Source organism: Theobroma cacao, chromosome 9, assembly GCF_000208745.1.
Source record: "Theobroma cacao cultivar B97-61/B2 chromosome 9, Criollo_cocoa_genome_V2, whole genome shotgun sequence".
In the NCBI taxonomy this organism is placed as follows: domain Eukaryota; kingdom Viridiplantae; phylum Streptophyta; class Magnoliopsida; order Malvales; family Malvaceae; genus Theobroma; species Theobroma cacao.
The window spans coordinates 1,812,283-1,832,503 of record NC_030858.1 but is presented as its reverse complement, the minus strand read 5'-3'; the positions used below and the strand labels follow the sequence as shown (position 1 = coordinate 1,832,503).

Here is a 20,221-nt window from a genome sequence, read left to right as displayed (position 1 = left end):
ATTTTATAAAAATAAATCAATAAATATTTAATGACGGAGAGAAACAGCAGCGGTTCACGTGGGCAACTATAGAAAGAATCTGACAAAGATCACGTTGATTGGTTCCTCAATTCAATTTATGTGGGACAAAATAATTTAGCAGTAATATCTTCAATTAATATTTTTTATTTAGGATTTTCCTTAATATTTTCATGATTAACTTAGAAAATAATTCAGTTAATAGTTTTAATTTTTTTATATAATTAGTAGTTTTTTTTTCAAAAATAAAAAAATTGAATTTTAGAGTTGTGAGATTTGACTTTCCATTGACTTCCCGTTTCCCACGATTCATTCATGAACATTAAAGCAAGAGAAAAAAGGAATGAAAAAAAAATCCAACACCACCACACCGCCTTAAATATCCGAAAAGAATTTCGTCATCCATTTATCAAAGCACGGTGTCTTTGTCTCACTATTTTCTTCTTTTTCAAGTCTTCTACTAACGCTGGAAAAAACACTTTTTAGTAGCGGTGAAGCCAGAATTCCCCCATCGATGCCGGACGGCGAGTTGTCCGCCGACGGAGTCGAACCGCCCGTTACCGCTAAACCTAAAGCCTATGCTAGCCCCTCGCCGATCGCTGAAGTTAGTGAAGAAAATGGAGCGAAAGTGGAAAAGAAAGAGAAGGACCCGAGAAAGATAGCTAGAAAGTGAGTCCTGTTTTGTTGTTTTGTATTTGTAAATATTTATGTTTGTTTATTTCGTTTTTTTGGAAATGTGAGTTTGCTTTGGTTTGTTTCTTTCTGATTGCTTCGTGTCAGTTTAGTCGAAGAAACAGAGAACTCTCTGTTTGTCTGGGGAGAAATTTGAGTGAAAACTCGAGAAATACAAGACCTTTTTGGTTGATTATGTCTCAAAAAATGTTGAAAGCCATGTAAAAGAACCAATATTGGCCTTTTTAACTATGTATTGAGGTGCTGTTTCCATCAAGCTTTTGGAGGCTAAACCTTTTTGTTTAGTTTGGTTTTATTTATCATTATTATTAATATTTCAAAGTTGCATTGTGATTTATGCTTTTGTTTAAGGTACCAATTGGAGTTGTGCAAGAAAGCCATGGAAGAGAACATAATTGTATATTTGGAGACTGGTTGTGGGAAGACCCATATTGCTGTGCTGCTTATTTACGAGCTTGCTCATTTGATAAGGAAACCCCAGCAAAAGATTTGCATTTTTCTTGCCCCCACGGTGGCTCTTGTTCAGCAGGTGGGCTACTTTCTATGATTTTCTGACTTATTAATGATTAGGTTTATAATATTGTTTTGGCTGAGTTTGGGATTTAAGAGCCAGTGCGGATTGCCAACCTTATCATTTTAGATTCGAAGTAGCAGTGGGTCATGCATGGTTTTGAATCAAATCTGTTACTGTTGTGTAGCAAGGCAGGGTTATAGAAGATTCTCTTGATTTCAAGGTTGGGACTTATTGTGGGAACTGCAGGCACTTGAAGAATCACCAGGACTGGGAAAAAGAGATGGAACAATATGAGGTGATTATGTTCTTTGGTTGACGCAATATTCATATTTATCCACATTTTGTTCAATATCCTATGATGGACTCTATTGAATATGGAAAGATGAAATATTTTTTTATTGAACTTGAGACTTGTCTTATGAAGTTTACCAAATTAAGTTTATTCCACTTTATTTTTCTTTGTTTTTTCCCCTATGGAGGATGTTGCGTTTTAGTAGGTATTATGGATCTTTGAGGCTGTGCTTCGTCCTTGGCTTATATTTCTATTCATGCTGATTGTTTTGGTGCAGGTGCTGGTTATGACCCCTCAAATACTACTTCGTAGCTTGTATCACTGCTTCATCAGGATGGATTTAATTGCCCTTCTGATATTTGATGAGTGTCATCATGCTCAAATTAAAAGCAATCATCCTTATGCAGAAATCATGAGAGTAATGTGCTAAACATATTTATAATTGTGCTCTCAATGATAGAATCACATTAGTTTCTTTCAGTTGATGTATTTTGATTTCTGTAGATTACCTTGACAATCATGTAGGCTTTCTATGATAAAGCTACTGCATCAACGCTTCCTCGTATATTTGGCATGACAGCATCTCCCATTGTTGGTAAAGGTAATTCAGAATTTCATTTCTATTGAATCAAAATCATTGAGTTCGTACCTGACTTTTTCAATCCTTTTGTCATACAAATTTTTTATTCTTATGGGAAATGTGACCAATGAAAGGTGTTTTGAGGATGTGTTATGTGTAAAGGTGGAAGAAAATGAATTTGAAAAGCTAAGGTTTCAACTTCCTACAAGTTATCCTTTAGCTTATATGAGACAAATATTTTGGATAACACTGCATCGTGTAGTGCTTTCCAATGATATATCTTCACTTGACTGACTGGCTGTTCAAGTTTTATAGCTGATAGCTGTGATCTGTTAATAGCTACTTCCATGATATCCTTAAATCTTGGAACATATAATTTATGCTTTCAGATGCTTCTAGTCAAATGAATTTACCGAAAAGCATCAACAGTCTCGAAAATTTACTTGATGCTAAGGTGAGTCTTCAAAACATTTACTTTGAGATATAATATGGTTTTTTGCAGTCTTTTGTTTTCCTTTCTAAAACTAATTATGGTTGAAGATTGGGATCTAACTATCTGTTCTCATGTTCAATCATAAATCTTGCATGATGAAGGAAACACCTAATGAATAGTTTATGTAGTTCATAAGAAGGTGTTGGGTGCCTAAAAGTTTCTTAGTTTATGTAGTCAGGTTTTTGTAATGCTAATTATAGATGTTGTGGCCTTCTATAGCTTGTGAAGTGGTAGTCCTGTTAGCCTGAATTGAGGACTTTGGTTTGGTCAACCCTTTCCAAACTTTTATAAGCTGGAGTAATGGCTGGTCATAGTCCATCTTGGTTTAGTGAGCCGAGGAGGACCAGAAGATATATTGGGCTTTCCTCAACTGGAGTCTAACCTATCCCAATGTACTTGATATGGACTTATGTATATATAGCTATAGGAGAACCATCTGTTTTTTTCTATGCAGTGGATGAAACATGTGTTTGGCTCTCTTCACAATTGAAAACGCTCACTCTGGTCCTCTTCACATTTGAAAACACTCACTCTCCTAGTAGAACTGCATAGGTTGAATGATCTAAGTTCTTAGTTCATTGTATAATACATAAAGAATATTTTCAAGTATTGATGAGACTTAATTGGTATGAATTAACATTTTTGGTGCAACCTTAATAGTGAGGTAGATGAAGCAATCCTGAAGCTTTTTATTTTCTGCTGCATATGGATGCATGTACTTAGAGCTGAATAAGTAAATAAATATCTTATTTTGAGTCTATTGTGGTTGATATTTCTACCATGACAGTTCCAAAGATTCACGCAACCACCATAATTTTGGCTAAGGAGGGTAATGTTTGTCACCATTTATTGTTGTCATTGTCATCATCATCAATCTATTTCTCTCTCCCTTGTTCTGTGTGACTGTTTTACCATAGATCTTTGGAGATGTGGAAAACACTAGTTGCCTTGTAATGAGGAATGCCTTTGAAGAAAAGACTCTTTGGTTATAATCAAAATGGAGGGGGGAAATTTTTTCTTAAAACACCATTGTTGTACTGATCTAGATGCTCACAGTAGTTGATTTTGTAATATTTGTCTCGCCATAATTTGTAGGTCTATTCAATTGGAGATAAGGAGGAATTGGAAAGCTTCGTAGCATCTCCTGTCGTTAGAGTATATAATTATGGTCCTGTTGATTTGGGCCCTTCTAGTTCCTACATGCTTTGTTGTAGTAAACTCGAGAAGATGAAGCGCCAGGTATATTGAATTGACTTATTGCTCTTGCGTTAACTTCATTATCTTGAAATAAGCTTTAAATTTCTGTTTCATTGTGGCAAGAGCAGTGCATATCAACACTTGGCCGGAAGAATGGCGATTCTCAATGTGCCAGGAGCACAAAAAAGCTACTCAGAAGAATGCATGATAATATAATCTTTTGTTTGGAAAATCTTGGCCTTTGGGGAGCATTACAAGTAAGATATTGCAAAAATAACTGAATTTTGTTGTTTCTGTTAATTGGCATTTGACAGCCCTTCTTTAAATTTTTAATTCTGTTTTTAGTAAATGTTCTGTTTATCTCATATGCTATTCACTAGAGTTTTGTTTTTATATGGTGTATTTAATCTATAGGTTATTATTTATGACTTGCATTTTTTGTGTGTGAGCGCTAAGCATTTTTGTTTTTTGGCTTATCTCCTTAATGGTGTTCTAGATGAGAAAGTGGAAATATTTTGTTTATAGGGCAATTCTTCCCTTAAATTCTGATTTATTCTTCTCTTTCATCTGCATTTTGTAGGCTTGCCGACTTCTTTTGACTGGTGATAACTCTGAGAGGAACGAATTGGTAGAAGATGAGGGAAGTTTAAGCGATGACTCTGTGTGTGATCGATATCTTGCTCAGGCTGCTGATATTTTTGCTTCTGATTGTAGGAGAGGTATATAATCTGTTCAGGCATTTTAAATTTTAGCTTCTACTTCATTTTAGCTGTCGTCTAGTTTCTTAGTGGTTGTGTACATAATCATATTGTGTGCACCAAAGTTGAAGTTATATAGGAGAGATATGGTAATCTGTTCAGGGACTTTTTGATTGTAGCTTCAACTTAATTATACCTGCTGTCTCTGTTTTTCTGATGGTTACATACTATTTACTACTTCATTGTATGCAGTAAACTTCTAATAATCTGTGGATTAGTTTTGTCATTATTGTTTGAGCAAACTCGAGTATGAACTCAGCCATCAGCCTTTGTTGCTAATATTGTAGATGGGACTGCACATGATATATCTGATGTAGAGATTTTGAAGGAACCATTTTTCTCGAAAAAGCTTTTACGCCTTATTGGAATTCTTTCCACCTTCAGGTTGGTATTCAAGAATGTAAAGCGGTTTTCAGTTATTTGTTAGACATATTGCATATAAATTCTGTCAATCCCAGTTCAATAGTTTTATTACATAGTAAAAAAACTGTTTATTTGCATATAATAACGGATGCAGTTCTTGCAACCCTTGGAGGCAAGAGAAGGGACTTAATGCATGAAGTGTGATGGTAATTTATTTATATTTGGAGGGGAGCAGCCATTTGTGGTCAACATAAATGCAATTATAGCTCTTCGTATTAAATTTGTGTTCACACCATGTCTCATTTTCTTTCTGTCTGGTTACTTACAAACAGACTCTACCATTGTGTTTTTTAATCCCTTTAAGCTTTTTGTTTTCTCATTATTTTGTTAGCAAGTAATCTATATATATAACTATTTCTCTTACAGACTTTCATAACACCTTTTGCAGGTTACAGCCAAATATGAAATGTATAATATTTGTGAATAGGATTGTTACCGCTAGATCCTTGTCATACATACTGCAAAACCTTAAGTTCCTATCATCTTTGAAGTGCCATTTTCTTGTGGGAGTCCACTCTGGTCTTAAAAGTATGTCACGGAAGACAATGAAGAAAATTCTTGAGAAGTTCAGAACTGGAGAGGTAATCCTTTTCTGCTAGTATTAAGATTCCGCCCCCCAACCCTGCCCCCTGTACACCATTGAATTGTTGTTTGTAATTTCGTTTCTTAGCTGACTGGCTAATTCAATGCTTTGGGCACAATGTACAGCGATATTTGTTGTTTTTGAAAACGTACTTATCATTATCGTTAATGTTGCTAAATGCTAAAGGAAGTGAAATTTCCTAATCTCTCAAAGTTTTTATGAGACAGAAGCTCCTACATTTCGTCATTATTCTTGTAGGTTGAACCTGTAGTCGTAATCTGTTGTAGCCATTAGGGAAGAAACAGAAGTGTAGAAATTGCTGTGGCCCACAGAAATGGCTTTTTTTCTATTGTATGAGCTGAATTGATTAGGGAAAGATTTGAAATGGAAAACTAATTGTAGCTATGGAAATACTTTTATAGATTAGACTTTTTTTCTTACCACGTGGGTTTATTTTTACCAGTAGTAGATGGATGGGCGTCTAATAAATGTTTTGTCTGTTCTGTCCTCTTTTATCTGGAGTATGCTCCATCTATCCCTACATACAAACATGTATGAGTGTATTAGATTCTATAATGTAACAAAATGATATGACATTTGATTATAAGCTGAAAGCTTTTCCATTCATATCTAACAAAAAGTCTGTATGCCTTAGCAGTTTATAGCAACTGTTGCCCATAGAAGCAGACTGAAAAGGCTGTCTATATATAAAAAGATCTTTTGAAAAGGAACGAAAAGATGCATCTTGAACTTGGATTACCACCAGCGCCAATGTGTCTTTAAAATAATGTGGTGCATCAAACAGCTGAGACTTTGATGTTGTTTGCACGTTGAGTTGCCTTACAGTAGCTTTTGAGAGGATGGCTGTTATCTGCATGGGAAAACCTTGTGTATGTATTGCTATTGGCTCTCAGCAGGTTGAGGTCAGTTATTAATTCTTGATTCTCTGCACACTGAATTCGCAGTTGAATCTTTTGGTCGCAACTAAAGTGGGTGAAGAAGGACTTGACATTCAGACATGCTGCCTTGTGATACGGTTTGACCTTCCAGAAACTGTTGCAAGTTTTATCCAATCGAGGGGCCGTGCAAGAATGCCTCTGTCTGAGTATGCATTTCTGGTGAACAGGTGCTTTTGATAAATGCATATACTATTTGAAGGTCTTTTCATTTGGTTCTCTTTCTGTTATTGGAAAAAGAAAATAAGTTCTTTCTCTTAATTTTGCAGTGGGAATGAGAGGGAACTAAATTTGATTAAAAATTTTAAGAACGATGAAGATCGTATGAATATGGAAATTTCTTTCAGAACGTCTACTGAGGTATTTACCAGTCTTGAGGAAAGAATGTATAAAGTTGATTCATCTGGTGCTTCCATCAGTTCAGGATATAGCATCTCTCTACTTCATCAGTACTGCTCAAAACTACCCCATGATGAGTATGCCCTTCTAACCTTTTTATTGTTACCTACTCTTAAACTTTTGAGTTCCACTACATATGTTTCTGCGTGGAAATTCTTTTACTTTTTTAGATTACATATGTGAGTTTTACTCATCTATTCTTCAGGTACTTTGACCCCAGGCCAAGCTTTTTTTATTTTGATGATATAGGAGGAACAATCTGCAATATAGTTTTACCTTCCAATGCTCCGATAAATCAAATTGCCAGTACACCTCAATCTTCAGTGGATGCTGCTAAAAAAGATGCTTGTCTAAAAGCAGTTGAAGAATTGCATAAATTGGGAGCCTTGAATGACTATCTCTTGCCATTGCAAAAGAATGCTTTTGAGGAGGAGACAGTGCTGGAGTCTTCTGATTCTGGGAGCTCTGAAGGTTGATGCAGAGCAGCTTTTTTGTCTTCTTTTTTTTTTTTTGGGAAAGACGGGGGGGGGGGGAGGGGGAGGGGTGACCAGTACAGGATAAGATGCTTTTGGTTGTCTTTTATCTCAACAAAATTTGATTTTGTTTGTCAGCAGATGAGGATTCACGTGGCGAACTACATGAGATGCTTGTTCCTGCTGCACTTAAAGAACCATGGACAAACTTGGAAGATTATGTTCTCCTAAATTCTTACTATATAAAATTTATTCCGGATCCTGAGGATAGGAGCTATAAGGAGTTTGGTCTCTTTGTCAAGTCTCCTCTCCCCAAAGAGGCTGAGAGAATGGAGCTGGATCTTCACCTAGCTCGCCGTAGATCTGTGATGACCAAGCTTGTCCCATCAGGGGTTGCAGAATTCAACAGAAAAGAGGTAATAGTATTTTGTGCTGTGAAGTTTGTTCTAATAAGCTTACTTTCCAAAACTCACTGTCTATACCTACATATGCAGATCATGCAAGCACAGCATTTTCAAGAAATGTTCTTCAAGGTCATCCTTGATAGATCAAAATTCCTTTCTGAATATGTTCCCTTAGGAAACAATGAAGTTTTTGCATCAAGCTCCTCAACATTCTATCTGTTGCTCCCTGTTATTTTGCACAATTGTGAGAATAAAGTCATGGTGGACTGGAAGATTATTAAAAGATGTTTGTCATCTCCACTTTTTAAGACTCCAGCAGAAGCTGTAGAGAATGGAAATTTCCCTTCAGGTGTTTGCTTGGAACTTGCAAATGGTTGTAGGGATGTAAGAGATGTTAAGAATAGCTTTGTATATGCTCCACACAAGGTGGCATTTTACTTTATCACTAACATTGTTGGTGAAAAAAATGGTTACAGCCCATACAGAGATTCAGGCACTTTAAGCCATGTGGAGCACTTAAAAATGTTGGTATCTCAACTTCTTGATTCACTACTGTTAGCATTATCAGAAATTAGTTTGATTTCTAATGGAAAGTTTATGTACACCAAGTTGTTCTAGATTAGGTTTTTATCTAGTATTCAATTGAGGGAGTTTTAATATTAATGTTGTGAATTAGGTCTGACATTCATCTTAAGCATCCTGAACAACCTCTTTTGCGTGCAAAGCCACTTTTTAAATTGCGGAATTTGCTACACAATCGAAAGCCGGAGGACTCAGGTAGCTTTTTGTTTGCTTTGGTTTTCATTTCCTTTTATGGTTCTCTTTTTCCTTAAGTAAATTGTTTGTTGTACTGGATTTATCTTCGTTCTAAATATGATAGTTGGGCCTTGCAACTATCTTCATGGGTATATTGCTATTTGTTTTCTTCAGATTGTATTATTATTTTATGCTGTCTACAATTCTTTATTGGGTTTACAAGATTTATAGTTTATTATTAGTTTGTGCTAAATTGCCTGTTATTGACATGTAATGCTTGAGTAGAAATTTGATGTTTGTGTAAACCAAACTTTATTTGGTCCTAGTCATTGTCCTTATCTCTTTGATCTATCAGCATCTTCATCAAGAAAGCTCTAGAAAACAAGAAATCTACCAGATTTGGAGTGGCTTACCATCCATGTTGATAGAGCAAGGAATTACATTAGACTCATTTAGCTTATTTGATGTAAAAGAGATATCATGAACTGAATATTTTTTGGAAATGAGAAATACTCAAGTTGGAGTCAATGGAATGAGACAATGGGTTCTCACGTTGTGGTAAGCATCCTAATCCTAGACTTCAGGATTACTAGCTAGTAAGTAGAATCAGGCTATTGCAACAATATAACACATTATAAGCAGCTTTACTGGCCGTTCATAACCTGCTTCAGTAGTTCGACTTCTTGAGTTTTTTAGTTAAGTTTGGCAGAATAGTAACTAAAATGTTAATCTGTAATGTCAACCACTCTACAATCTAGAAAACTATGGTTTTCTTGCTGTTGGACACTCTGGGTCCCCCCTCCCCTCCATCCGGTCTGTCATTTTCTTTATCAGCAAATTAAATGAATGAAAAAGTTGTTTTCTAGTTGACTCTCTTGGTCTCTCTAATCACTTATGGCTGTTTCGTTGCCATAAACAGAATCAAATGAATTGGATGAGTACTTCATTGATTTGCCTCCTGAGCTTTGTCAGTTGAAAATAATAGGCTTCTCCAAAGATATTGGGAGTTCACTTTCTTTGTTACCATCAATTATGCACCGCCTGGAGAACTTGCTTGTGGCGATTGAACTGAAGCATGTTTTTTCTGCTTCATTCCCTGAGGGAGCTGAAGTTACAGCCAATAAGGTAAGGCCCTCTTTGCATGTGATAGTTCAGTATTGCTTTTGGTTAAGCAGCCATTAAGTTACTTACCATGCTACTCTATTCAGTCAATCATGAAATGCTAAGATATGCATGAATCTTTTCTACTACTAACAGTTTGAAGTGATGTTAGGTCCTAGAAGCACTCACTACAGAGAAGTGCCAAGAGCGTTTTTCTCTTGAAAGGCTTGAATCACTTGGTGATGCTTTCCTCAAGTTTGCTGTAGGCCGCCATCTTTTTCTTTTACATGATGCTCTTGATGAAGGGGGACTGACTAGGAGAAGGTCTAATGCTGTAAATAATTCTAATTTGTTCAAGCTAGCAACAAGGAGCAATTTACAGGTTTGATTGTCTTAGAATGTATCTTCATTATGCAAAAGTTGTTAATCTTGTTCTGGTTAGCATAATAGTTCTATTTTGGATGAATTGTAGTAGTTGTTCAACATACTTTTTCAAACATAAAACATTTTTGGGATTGTGGTCTGCGATTGTTCACTGCTAACAAATGTGAACTGGTTGCATTAAATGCTGAAGTGCATGGTCATGTCACTTGTCCAATATCGATAAATGATCTTTAGACCTATGGACATAAAAAATTATAGAAAAAATGTATTATTTACAGAAATGATTGAACTAAAACATGATGTGTTTGGCTAGATCCCTTGTCTCCCTTCCTTGCTCCCGCCTCCCTCCCTGCTGGTTTAGTCTAGATGTTTTGCCCATTTTGGAATTGTTTACATCTGTTGTTTGAGAAGTTTTGGGCATAGTCAAATGCTTCATGTTAATGCCATTTGGAAAGGATAATTCGACTAAGAAGATTTAATTTGTTTGATGTATATTTGGTGTTTTAAGATAAACAATAAATCTTTATGATGCAGTGTTTCCACTAATTTTCAGGTTTACATACGCGATCAACCTTTTGATCCTTGCCAATTCTATGCTTTGGGCCATCCCTGCCAAATAATTTGTACTAAAGAAACTGAGGGAACTACTCATTCACAATATAATTGTCAAGCAGATCATGCAAATAGTGAAGTCAGATGCAGTAGAAATCACCACTGGCTACATAAGAAAACAATTGCTGATGTGGTTGAGGCTCTTGTTGGAGCATTTATAGTTGATAGAGGCTTCAAAGCTGCAACTGCATTTCTTAGATGGATTGGCATACGAGTGGACTTCCAACACTCTCAAGTTAATAATGTTTGTGCTGCAAGCAAGAGGTTCATGCCGCTCTGCTCTAAAGTGGATACTGGAGCTCTTGAAAATTTGTTGGGATATCAGTTTCTTCACAAGGGTCTACTCCTTCAGGCATTTGTGCATCCTTCTCACAATAAGCATGGGGGAGGCTGCTACCAGGTATACAGCATTTCTTCTTTTCTACTTAAAGGAATTAGACTGGTTTGTTCTTTATTTCTCATATCTTTCACCTGACTCGTCAGTTTTATTAGCTTTATATTTTCTGATGCTACAAGGAGTAATACTTTAATCATTTTCCCAGAGATTGGAGTTTCTTGGAGATGCTGTCTTGGATTATTTAATCACATCATATCTGTTTTCAGTCTATCCAAAGTTGAAGCCTGGCCAGTTGACTGATTTGAGATCAGTGTCAGTAAACAACAAGTCCTTTGCCAATGTTGCAGTAGATAGATCCTTACACAAATTTCTTATCTGTGATTCTTGTCCCCTCTCCGAGGCCATAGGAAAATATGTTGACTTCATTACATCATCACCAGAAAGGGGATTGTTTGAAGGGCCAAAATGTCCAAAGGTAGAAATTATTAACTATTATGGTTTGCGCTCATGCACACATTTTTTCCCCTTTATAACATGTAAGATTCTATTTTAACCACCCTTGAAATAATGAATTTTACAAATGCAAAGCTTCACCCCTTGCATATAAAAGTCAAAAAGTGTAATGTCCTGATTCATTTTTCAAGATCATATGCTTCCCTTGGAAACTACTTTATTTTCATGCCTTTTTTCTCATTTGTGGAACAAGATATATGGATAGTGGATTTTGATTTCTTTTTTTTAATTTAATTTATGAGGGTTAGGTTGAATTCTAGATTTTGATTAAAGCAAATCATCTTCACTGATTTATTTCATCATGCCTATTGTCTCATTTGTGGAAGAAGATTTTGATTTTTTTTAATTCAATATTCTGATTAAAGCAAATCTTTAAAATAAATGGACAATGCTACTAAATCATACACTTTAAGAAGGGTATTTAATTTAATAGCTTTAATGTATTGATCCAGGTTCTTGGTGACTTGGTAGAGTCTTCGTTTGGTGCTATTCTCCTTGATACAGGGTTCAACTTGAACCGTGTTTGGAAGATAATGCTATCCATTTTGGATCCAATCAAGAGCCTTTCAACGGTGCAGCTTAATCCTATTAGGGAATTACAGGAACTTTGCCAGTCTTGCAACTGGGATCTGAAGTTTCTAACATCTAAAAGTGGCAGAAATTTTTCAGTTGATGCAAAAGTAAAGGCAGGAGATGTTCCTCTAGCTGTTTCTGCTATCAACCCTAACAGAAAAGATGCTATCAGAACTGCTTCGCAGCAAATATATGCGAAGTTAAAGGTAAAAAGAGTCCTGCATGCTTTTCTATTCCCTGTTTGTTGACACCAATATATAATGCTTTTGGATGTTTTACTTGTTTTTAATTCCTTGTCGAAGTTAATATTGTTTGTGGCCCAATCTTCAATATTAGTGGAGGTACACTCCAAACTTGCAAAGTTTCCTTTATCTTGCTGACAAAATGACCTGCAGCTTAATCCTGGTAGCTCCTTGTCTTTGATGTGCAGGCTCTAGGTTATGCACCCAAGTCAAAGTCCTTGGAGGAAGTTTTAAAAACAAGCCGTAAGATGGAAGCCGAGCTGATTGGATTTGATGAAACACCAGTTGATGTTGCTGATCCTGACACTAATGGATCAGCAAAAATGAAATTGCAACAATCTGTTGAGAATGATTTCAACCCCAGAATCCATTTTATCAATAAGGCAATCAATCTCTGTAAACCCCGCAACTCTCCTGTTAGCAGCCCTATGCCGTCTTTTGAAGTCAAAGCAGGATGCATGCCATCACCTATTGAAGTCAAAGGAGCACTCCCCTGTTCCTCCAATGTTGATCCTGCTTGTGGGATTGACACGCCATCCAGAGGTCTGTGATAGTTATACTTTTTGTGAGTTAGTGTGGAGGAGTTCTCTTATTCGTCTCTTCATTTCTCAGGTGAATCACTTCAAAAAACTGCTAGATCACGATTACATGAAATCTGCGCAATCAATTGTTGGAAACCCCCTTTGTTTGAATGTTGTGAAGAGGAAGGACCAAGCCATTTGAGATCGTAAGTCCATGACCTATATAAAAAATTTGATCGTTAGAGCTCAAAGGTCTCATTTAGGATAGAATGAAAACTGGAAACCTTGATATTATTTCTCAAATTCTACTTGAAAACTTTTGCAGATTCACTTTCAAGGTGATGCTTGTAATAGAAGAAGCCCCAGATATGATCCTGGAGTGCTTTGGCAGTCCCAGGACCAAAAAGAAAGCTGCAGCAGAGCATGCAGCAGAAGGTGCACTCTGGTACTTGAAGCATGAAGGTTACTTGCATTAGATCAACTTGACAGGCTTTTGCCTCATTGCTCCACATATTGGAGTTCTTTAATTGGACAACAATTTTTGGGTCCTTTTATCATCTTAATTTAATTCTAATGAATTTAATCTCAGCAATATCATCAAAATCGATTTAAAGATGATTGATAATAGTGTTAAAATTTTGCCCTTTTAAGTTGGATGACGTGACATGTTGAAATGGATTAATATTTTGATCATGTGACATGCATCAGTCTAAACAAATTTTATTATAGTTATGTTAAATAATAATTAATATATTTATATAAAATAATTTTTAGTGTTTTTTTAATGAGAATTAAAGTTATTTTTTGTGCTAACTAGTGTCACATGATTAAAAAAAATCCGGTTGACATGTCATGTCATTAACAAAAATTTTGTGTGATCGAATTTAATTATAAAGTTTTAATATTGTTTTTAATTATCTTTGAAATCGACTTTTAATAAAATTATAAAGATAAAATTTATTAAAATCTAGATTGAAGGACTAAAATGATCAAATTAAAATACTACTCCATTCCGGTGGCTGCTGAAATGTACATTATCATAATTTAGTTAATGATAGGGTGTAAATTTAACCACAACCAAAGTGTTCCATTTACGAACATGACCAAGAATAAATAACTTGTAATTCTAGTTAATGGTACCTTATTAATTTTATTGGGAAAATACGGGTTTGTTTTTATTTTTATTATCATGATCGAAATTTACATTGAAAATAATATTTAATTAGTAAAAATTTAATTATTTATTTATAGTTGGATATAAATTAGGAAAAATGTTTTATTTGAAATAATATGTTATAAAGTGTGACTTTTGAAGTTACGGATATTTTTCGTTAATGATCGGAATATATGTTACATTTTAAATTATTTTAATTAATAAAAAAAGAATTTATTTATTTATTTATAATTGGATGAATACATGTTAATTAAATAAGCGAATTTTAAAAAAATTTCATCATCGATAAAATAATTTTGAAAATCTTAAAGAAAAAACTATAATAGTTTAATCTAAGTAATCTCTGCTCGACACGTGTCATTTGCAAAATCATTTAGGCTATTTACAGGCTGGGAAATGGGATTGCCCGGATGTCTCTGTTTTCTTGGGCCTCGTAGCATGGTAACAAGAAGCCCATTAGACCCACTTAATCCGATCCGCTTTGCTCAACACGTGTGTTTACGCAGGTGCGTGACCATTTCCCCGCCAAAACTCCATCACCTTCCCGCCAAAAAGATCCCCCCAGATAATTAACATAGAGGAAAAAAATCGCCTCAGAAAGAACGATTTCGCTTCTTCATTTGAGAGAGAGAGAGGGCGAAAATAATCGCAGAAAAAAGAAAATGTCAGGATGGGACGAAGGAGCGGTGTATTACAGCAACCAGGCGCAGTTCACGGAGGCCTCCTCGGAAGCGGAAGCCGCCGCTGCATCTTCCACCGCGAGCCGCCACTCCGTCCTCCTTAAATTCAAGGAGTTCATCAGAAACTTCGAGAAGGAGAAGAACGTGTTCCCGTACAGAGAAAGCCTCGTCAATAATCCTAAATTCCTAGTGGTCCATCTCGAAGACCTTCTCTCCTTCGATTCCGATCTCCCTTCCCTCCTCCGCTCCTCTCCCTCAGATTACCTACCTCTGGTAAAAAAACACTCGTACAAATTTTACCATCAATATTATCAAAATAGATCCAATGAGCTTAATGTTTTTGGTTTTAACAATTGGTGCAGTTTGAGACGGCGGCTGCGGAGGTTTTAGCGGGTTTGAAGATGAAAGTAGCAGGAGATTCAGGGGAAATGGTGGAGCCACAGACGGGCGAGGTTCAGATTTTGCTTACATCAAAGGAGGATCCAGTTTCTATGCGTTCACTTGGGGTAATTGTTTTGGAATTTGTTTGATCCATTAGTATGCAAGGAATGGTTATTTGCAGTTTTAACCGATTTTATTTTTTAGGCTCAATATATATCAAAATTAGTTAAGATATCGGGAATTACCATTGCTGCTTCAAGGGTTAAGGCAAAGGCAACTTACGTGCAATTAATTTGCAAGAACTGTAAAAGTCCAAGGACAGTTCCCTGCCGTCCAGGCCTTGGTGGGGCAATTGTTCCACGATCATGTGACCATGTTCCCCAGGTTTATTCTTTATTACAGTTGTTGTTTTTCTATATATTAGTATTTTCAAATCAAAGCTCTGATAGAAGTTATGAAATGTATGTAGCCTGGAGAAGAACCTTGCCCTATTGATCCCTGGCTTGTGGTTCCTGATAGGAGCAAGTATGTTGATCAACAAACCTTGAAACTGCAAGAGAACCCAGAGGTAAAGACCTTGATTTTAGGAGAAATAATAAATGAAACGAGTGATGAAGTTTTTTTTTTTTTTGGTGATGAGTTCATGTTAAATCTGAAGGATGTACCTACTGGGGAGCTTCCTAGAAATATGTTGCTTTCAGTGGATAGGCATTTGGTTCAAACGATTGTACCTGGTACGAGACTGACAATAATGGGGATTTATAGTATCTTTCAAGCTGCCAATTCATCGACTAAGTAAGTGATTATGCCTTGAGTCGATTGTTTAATGTGTCTTGATTCTCATCTTTGTCTTCTAATTTGATATGATATTAATTTTATGCAGCCATAAAGGAGCAGTTGCAATTAGACAGCCTTATATCAGGGTAGTGGGAATGGAAGAGACAAATCAAGCCAGTTCCCGAGGGCCTGCCACTTTCACGCAAGAAGAGGTAAACATGACTGCATCTTTTCCCATTGCATCATGGTTTGTGTATTTGTATCAACTGGATGCATGATAGTGCCATTCTCATGTTCCTTAGCCAGTTTATTTTTGAATTGAGTTGATTATTTTAAGTTGGATGTCTGGGAGTTCTCTGCACAAGCACTTAAATAAAATTACAATGTATTCCCTTTTCTTAATCATGGTTATTATGTTATTGATTACGTGCAGGTAGAAGAATTCAAAAAATTTGCCTCAAATCAAGATACGTATGAAGTCATATGCTCCAAGATTGCTCCCTCTATATTTGGTCATGATGATGTCAAGAAGGCTGTTGCTTGTCTTCTCTTTGGAGGAGCCAGGAAGGTAAGTTTCCATATCCTTAACCTCTATCCTGTGATATTCCTACAATCTACAGTCATCATAACTGGCTTTCACGAATGTGTAGAATTTGCCAGATGGGGTGAAGTTGAGAGGTGATATCAATGTGTTGCTTCTGGGTGATCCATCTACCGCCAAGTCCCAGGTTAGTTACATGTTTCTTCATTGGTTGAGGTTGCTGAAATCAATTGTTGTTTGCTTTGGTGTCTCCTTTAGCCCTGTCTCTGTTGTTCTCCCAATTAGTTTTAGGGTCTCTGGGATTCTTTAAATTAAGCTATTTCATACTATAATTTCTATTGCTTGCCACACAAGTTGATGCTAATTCTATGGTTACCTTGTAAAGTTTCTCAAGTTTGTTGAGAAGACGGCTCCAATAGCTGTTTATACTTCTGGAAAAGGTTCATCAGCTGCTGGTCTTACAGCTTCAGTTATTCGAGATAGCAGCTCTGTAAGTTCTTGATATGCTTTGGCTTCTGTGCAGATAATTTTGTTTGACTGGTTGCTTTTCTTTTTGAGAAAAGTTTCCTTCTGAACTTTTATTTCCCTCTACCCTTATGAAAATGTTTCTCACATTGATTCAATTATTTATGCAATTCCAGCGAGAGTTTTATCTTGAAGGAGGAGCCATGGTTTTGGCAGATGGAGGTGTAGTATGTATTGATGAGTTTGATAAGATGAGACCAGAGGATAGGTAAGTTAAATTAATGTTAAAACTTGGTATGCCTTACCATGTAAAATGCTTATGGAGTTTTACTGACTTTATATTGCATAGGGTTGCTATTCATGAAGCTATGGAGCAACAGACAATATCTATTGCCAAAGCAGGAATAACAACTGTTCTCAATTCCAGAACTTCAGTGCTTGCAGCTGCTAACCCTCCTTCAGGGCGTTATGATGATCTTAAGGTCTGCAGCTATACTTCCTTTTTATCAATTTCTCCAATTTATGCTTGCTATTCATGTGAAGCAACTGAAAGAAGTATAATCACCTTGCAGACGGCACAGGATAATATTGATTTGCAGACTACAATTCTTTCAAGATTTGACTTAATCTTCATCGTCAAAGATATCAGGATGTATGAACAAGACAAGGTAGTCTATGGTTATTTTGCTCACCTTAGATTTTCCCCAACTACCACCAACTTTTTAAATGACATTATTCAGCTAACTAAGAATTGGTCAGCCTATTTCTAGATCATTAAACAGTAATTCTTCTGTTTTAATGCTATAACAACAAAACAAAAGCACTTGCTTACAGTTTTAACATGACTTCTTAATGCCTCTACCAAGGGCTTTGAACTCCCATTCTCCTTTTCTTACAGATTATAGCAAGTCATATCATAAAAGTTCATGCATCTGCAGAGACAGCTTCCAGTGATAGTAGAGCTTCTAAAGAAGAGAATTGGCTGAAAAGGTATTTTTAAAGTGAAGTCACTTTTTATTTTTGGTAATTAAAGCTGACCATATCCAACATTTATGCTACCTTGTATGTGCTGCTAAACTGAGCCACAAATTTTATAGGTATATACAATATTGTCGTGCAGAATGCCATCCTCGCCTTTCAGAAGCTGCATGTGCTAAACTTCAGAGTGATTATGTTGATATCAGAAGAGTACTCCCAAACTTTAATCATAAATGAGTATATTCTTCATGAGTTTGAGCTCAAATTAAACTAGCAAAAGGAACCCTTGCTGCCCATTACCACCAGAAGTTGTTAAAAATAGATTTAAATATATCTTAAGATTATTTTCATGGGCTAATTAACATTAGCCATCAACATGGGTTATTCTTGTAGGCAATGAGGCAGCAATCAAATGAGACTGGAGAGGCTGCTGCAATCCCCATTACTGTGAGGCAGCTGGAAGCCATCATCAGGTTAAGTGAGGCTCTTGCAAAGATGAAATTGTAAGTATTGGTGCTAGCAAATCAAGTTGAGTTACGATTGTTTAAAACTAGAAACCCAACTGAAGTTAACTCATTCTGTGAATTTCTCACATTATAAATAGATTAATCTCTAGCGGCCCTTGTTGATATAAATAGATTAAATGTTGCCTCTTTTGTTGGTTAACTGGAAATGTATTTCAGGTCACATGTTGCCACTGAAGGTGATGTAGCTGAAGCATTAAGACTGTTCAAAGTTTCCACAATGGATGCGGCACGTTCTGGAATTAACCAACAAATAAATATCACTCCTGATATGGCCAATGACATAAAGGTTTGTAGACATTAGTACCATTCCTTCTACATTATTGCAGGGTTTTTTCTCATAGGGTTGTGCCCTTTCTCAATTTGTTAACAAATTTTAACATGAACAGCAAGCAGAGAACCAGATAAAGAGAAGATTGGGGATTGGCAATCGCATATCAGAAAGAAGGCTGATCGATGATCTTATTAGAATGGGGATGAATGAATCAATGGTAAGTAGTTTACTTAAATGCTGAGTCATTGACCTTTTCTTTAAGCTGCCAGATGTTCTGACCATTAGTCATGCTTAATCTTGACTTCAATAGCATGCTTTAGGAGTACCCCAAATTTTGGGTGGGATATTTTTTCGTCTGTCGGTACGCACAGATGGAAATTTTACTTAAGAATATGATAATATCTTTGGTTAAATCGGCCTTATTGTGTATTTGTTCAATATCCCATCAATTGATATAGCTGAGTTTCTTCAGAGTTTCGTATTTATAAGTATTGTTATTTTCGGCAGGTTAGAAGAGCCATCTTAATTATGCATCAGAGAGGTGAAGTCGAATATCAACGAGAGAGGCATATTATTGTTCGAAAAGTATAACCTGCTGTTCCTGAGCATGAGTTGAGCCAGGGCTGTGTTTCTACCACAAGCTCCAATTGTAATCTTGGTGACATGAAGTAAACAGTTTCTCAATCTGGAATGGTCATACTAACAAAAAGCTATGTTATACTGCAACTGAGGTTTGGCTTCCAATCCTTGCCCAACGGTAGCCTTTCTAATGGAGGGTCTTAATGTGTTATTTCATGCTTTACATTTAATGTATTCTATGGATGGAAAAAAGCTATGTTATACTGCAACTGAGGTTTGGCTTCCAATCCTTGCCCAACGGTAGCCTTTCTAATGGAGGGTCTTAATGTGTTATTTCATGCTTTACATTTAATGTATTCTATGGATGGAATCAAGTATTCTCGGCATATCTGACTGTATGTTAAGCATGTAAATTATCTGAAGACTTGACTGGAGAAACTACTTAGGCTATTTTCAAGTGTTTGATTTTTGTTTCTTTGTTGCAAGAGTGCAAGGTGCAACGCCTACATAAGGAGACTCTTAAATGTGGAAGCCCAACCCAAGTCACTCGACAATTAGCCTTCTAGTGACATTAAAACCTTTACAATTCCAATCCAACTCTCTATTGGTGTCACCTTTTAAGTGATTAAAGGCCTTTGCTTGTTTGTCAAACCACTCCACTTCGTATGCGAATTTTGAACAGAAATTGAAGTCACTTACCTTGTTGTTAATTTCGTCAATAATATTGAAATCCCAAGGATTTACATTCTATTCAGAGTTTTTAAATTTTAATTTGTATTTAAATAAGTTTATAATTTTAATAAAAAATTAATAAAATATATAAATGGATGTGCTTATGTGATATATAACAGATTCAATGTAATAATCATGTTAATTGTTCATGTTATACATATAAATTGGTTTTAAATGATTGGATGATTAATTTTTTGTTAAGAGTTTCTTTGGATATAAATTAAAAAACAAGAATTTGTTTGAGTGCGAGAAAAGAATAGACAAATAATTGAAGAATTGGTCATATATTGAATT

General features: G+C 35.9%; 2 protein-coding genes across 3 annotated transcripts; both read left to right on the top strand.

Annotated features, from left to right (window-relative positions):
- On the top strand, positions 359–13,458 carry LOC18587901 (dicer-like protein 4). 2 transcript variants are annotated; one of them, XM_018127929.1, is made up of 25 exons: positions 359–687; positions 1,063–1,240; positions 1,410–1,520; positions 1,795–1,935; positions 2,043–2,118; positions 2,487–2,551; positions 3,686–3,829; positions 3,916–4,044; positions 4,368–4,506; positions 4,833–4,929; positions 5,357–5,549; positions 6,517–6,677; positions 6,777–6,983; positions 7,112–7,377; positions 7,518–7,795; positions 7,874–8,307; positions 8,460–8,560; positions 9,459–9,664; positions 9,813–10,022; positions 10,578–11,036; positions 11,179–11,448; positions 11,939–12,265; positions 12,490–12,844; positions 12,914–13,028; positions 13,148–13,458. In XM_018127929.1, the coding sequence occupies exons 1-25, from the start codon at positions 533–535 to the stop codon at positions 13,296–13,298; spliced, it is 4,968 nt and encodes a 1,655-aa protein (XP_017983418.1). In that variant the 5' UTR covers positions 359–532; the 3' UTR covers positions 13,299–13,458. The 2 variants fall into 2 exon arrangements, with proteins under 2 accessions (XP_017983418.1, XP_007012011.2); XM_007011949.2 differs by having other exon boundaries at positions 360–687; positions 7,521–7,795.
- On the top strand, positions 14,550–19,670 carry LOC18587900 (DNA replication licensing factor MCM5). Its single transcript, XM_007011947.2, has 18 exons — positions 14,550–14,949; positions 15,039–15,182; positions 15,262–15,441; positions 15,527–15,625; positions 15,716–15,852; positions 15,941–16,046; positions 16,268–16,402; positions 16,485–16,562; positions 16,761–16,865; positions 17,017–17,108; positions 17,190–17,322; positions 17,413–17,508; positions 17,739–17,830; positions 17,938–18,028; positions 18,212–18,321; positions 18,502–18,631; positions 18,732–18,833; positions 19,124–19,670. The coding sequence occupies exons 1-18, from the start codon at positions 14,659–14,661 to the stop codon at positions 19,205–19,207; spliced, it is 2,205 nt and encodes a 734-aa protein (XP_007012009.2). The 5' UTR covers positions 14,550–14,658; the 3' UTR covers positions 19,208–19,670.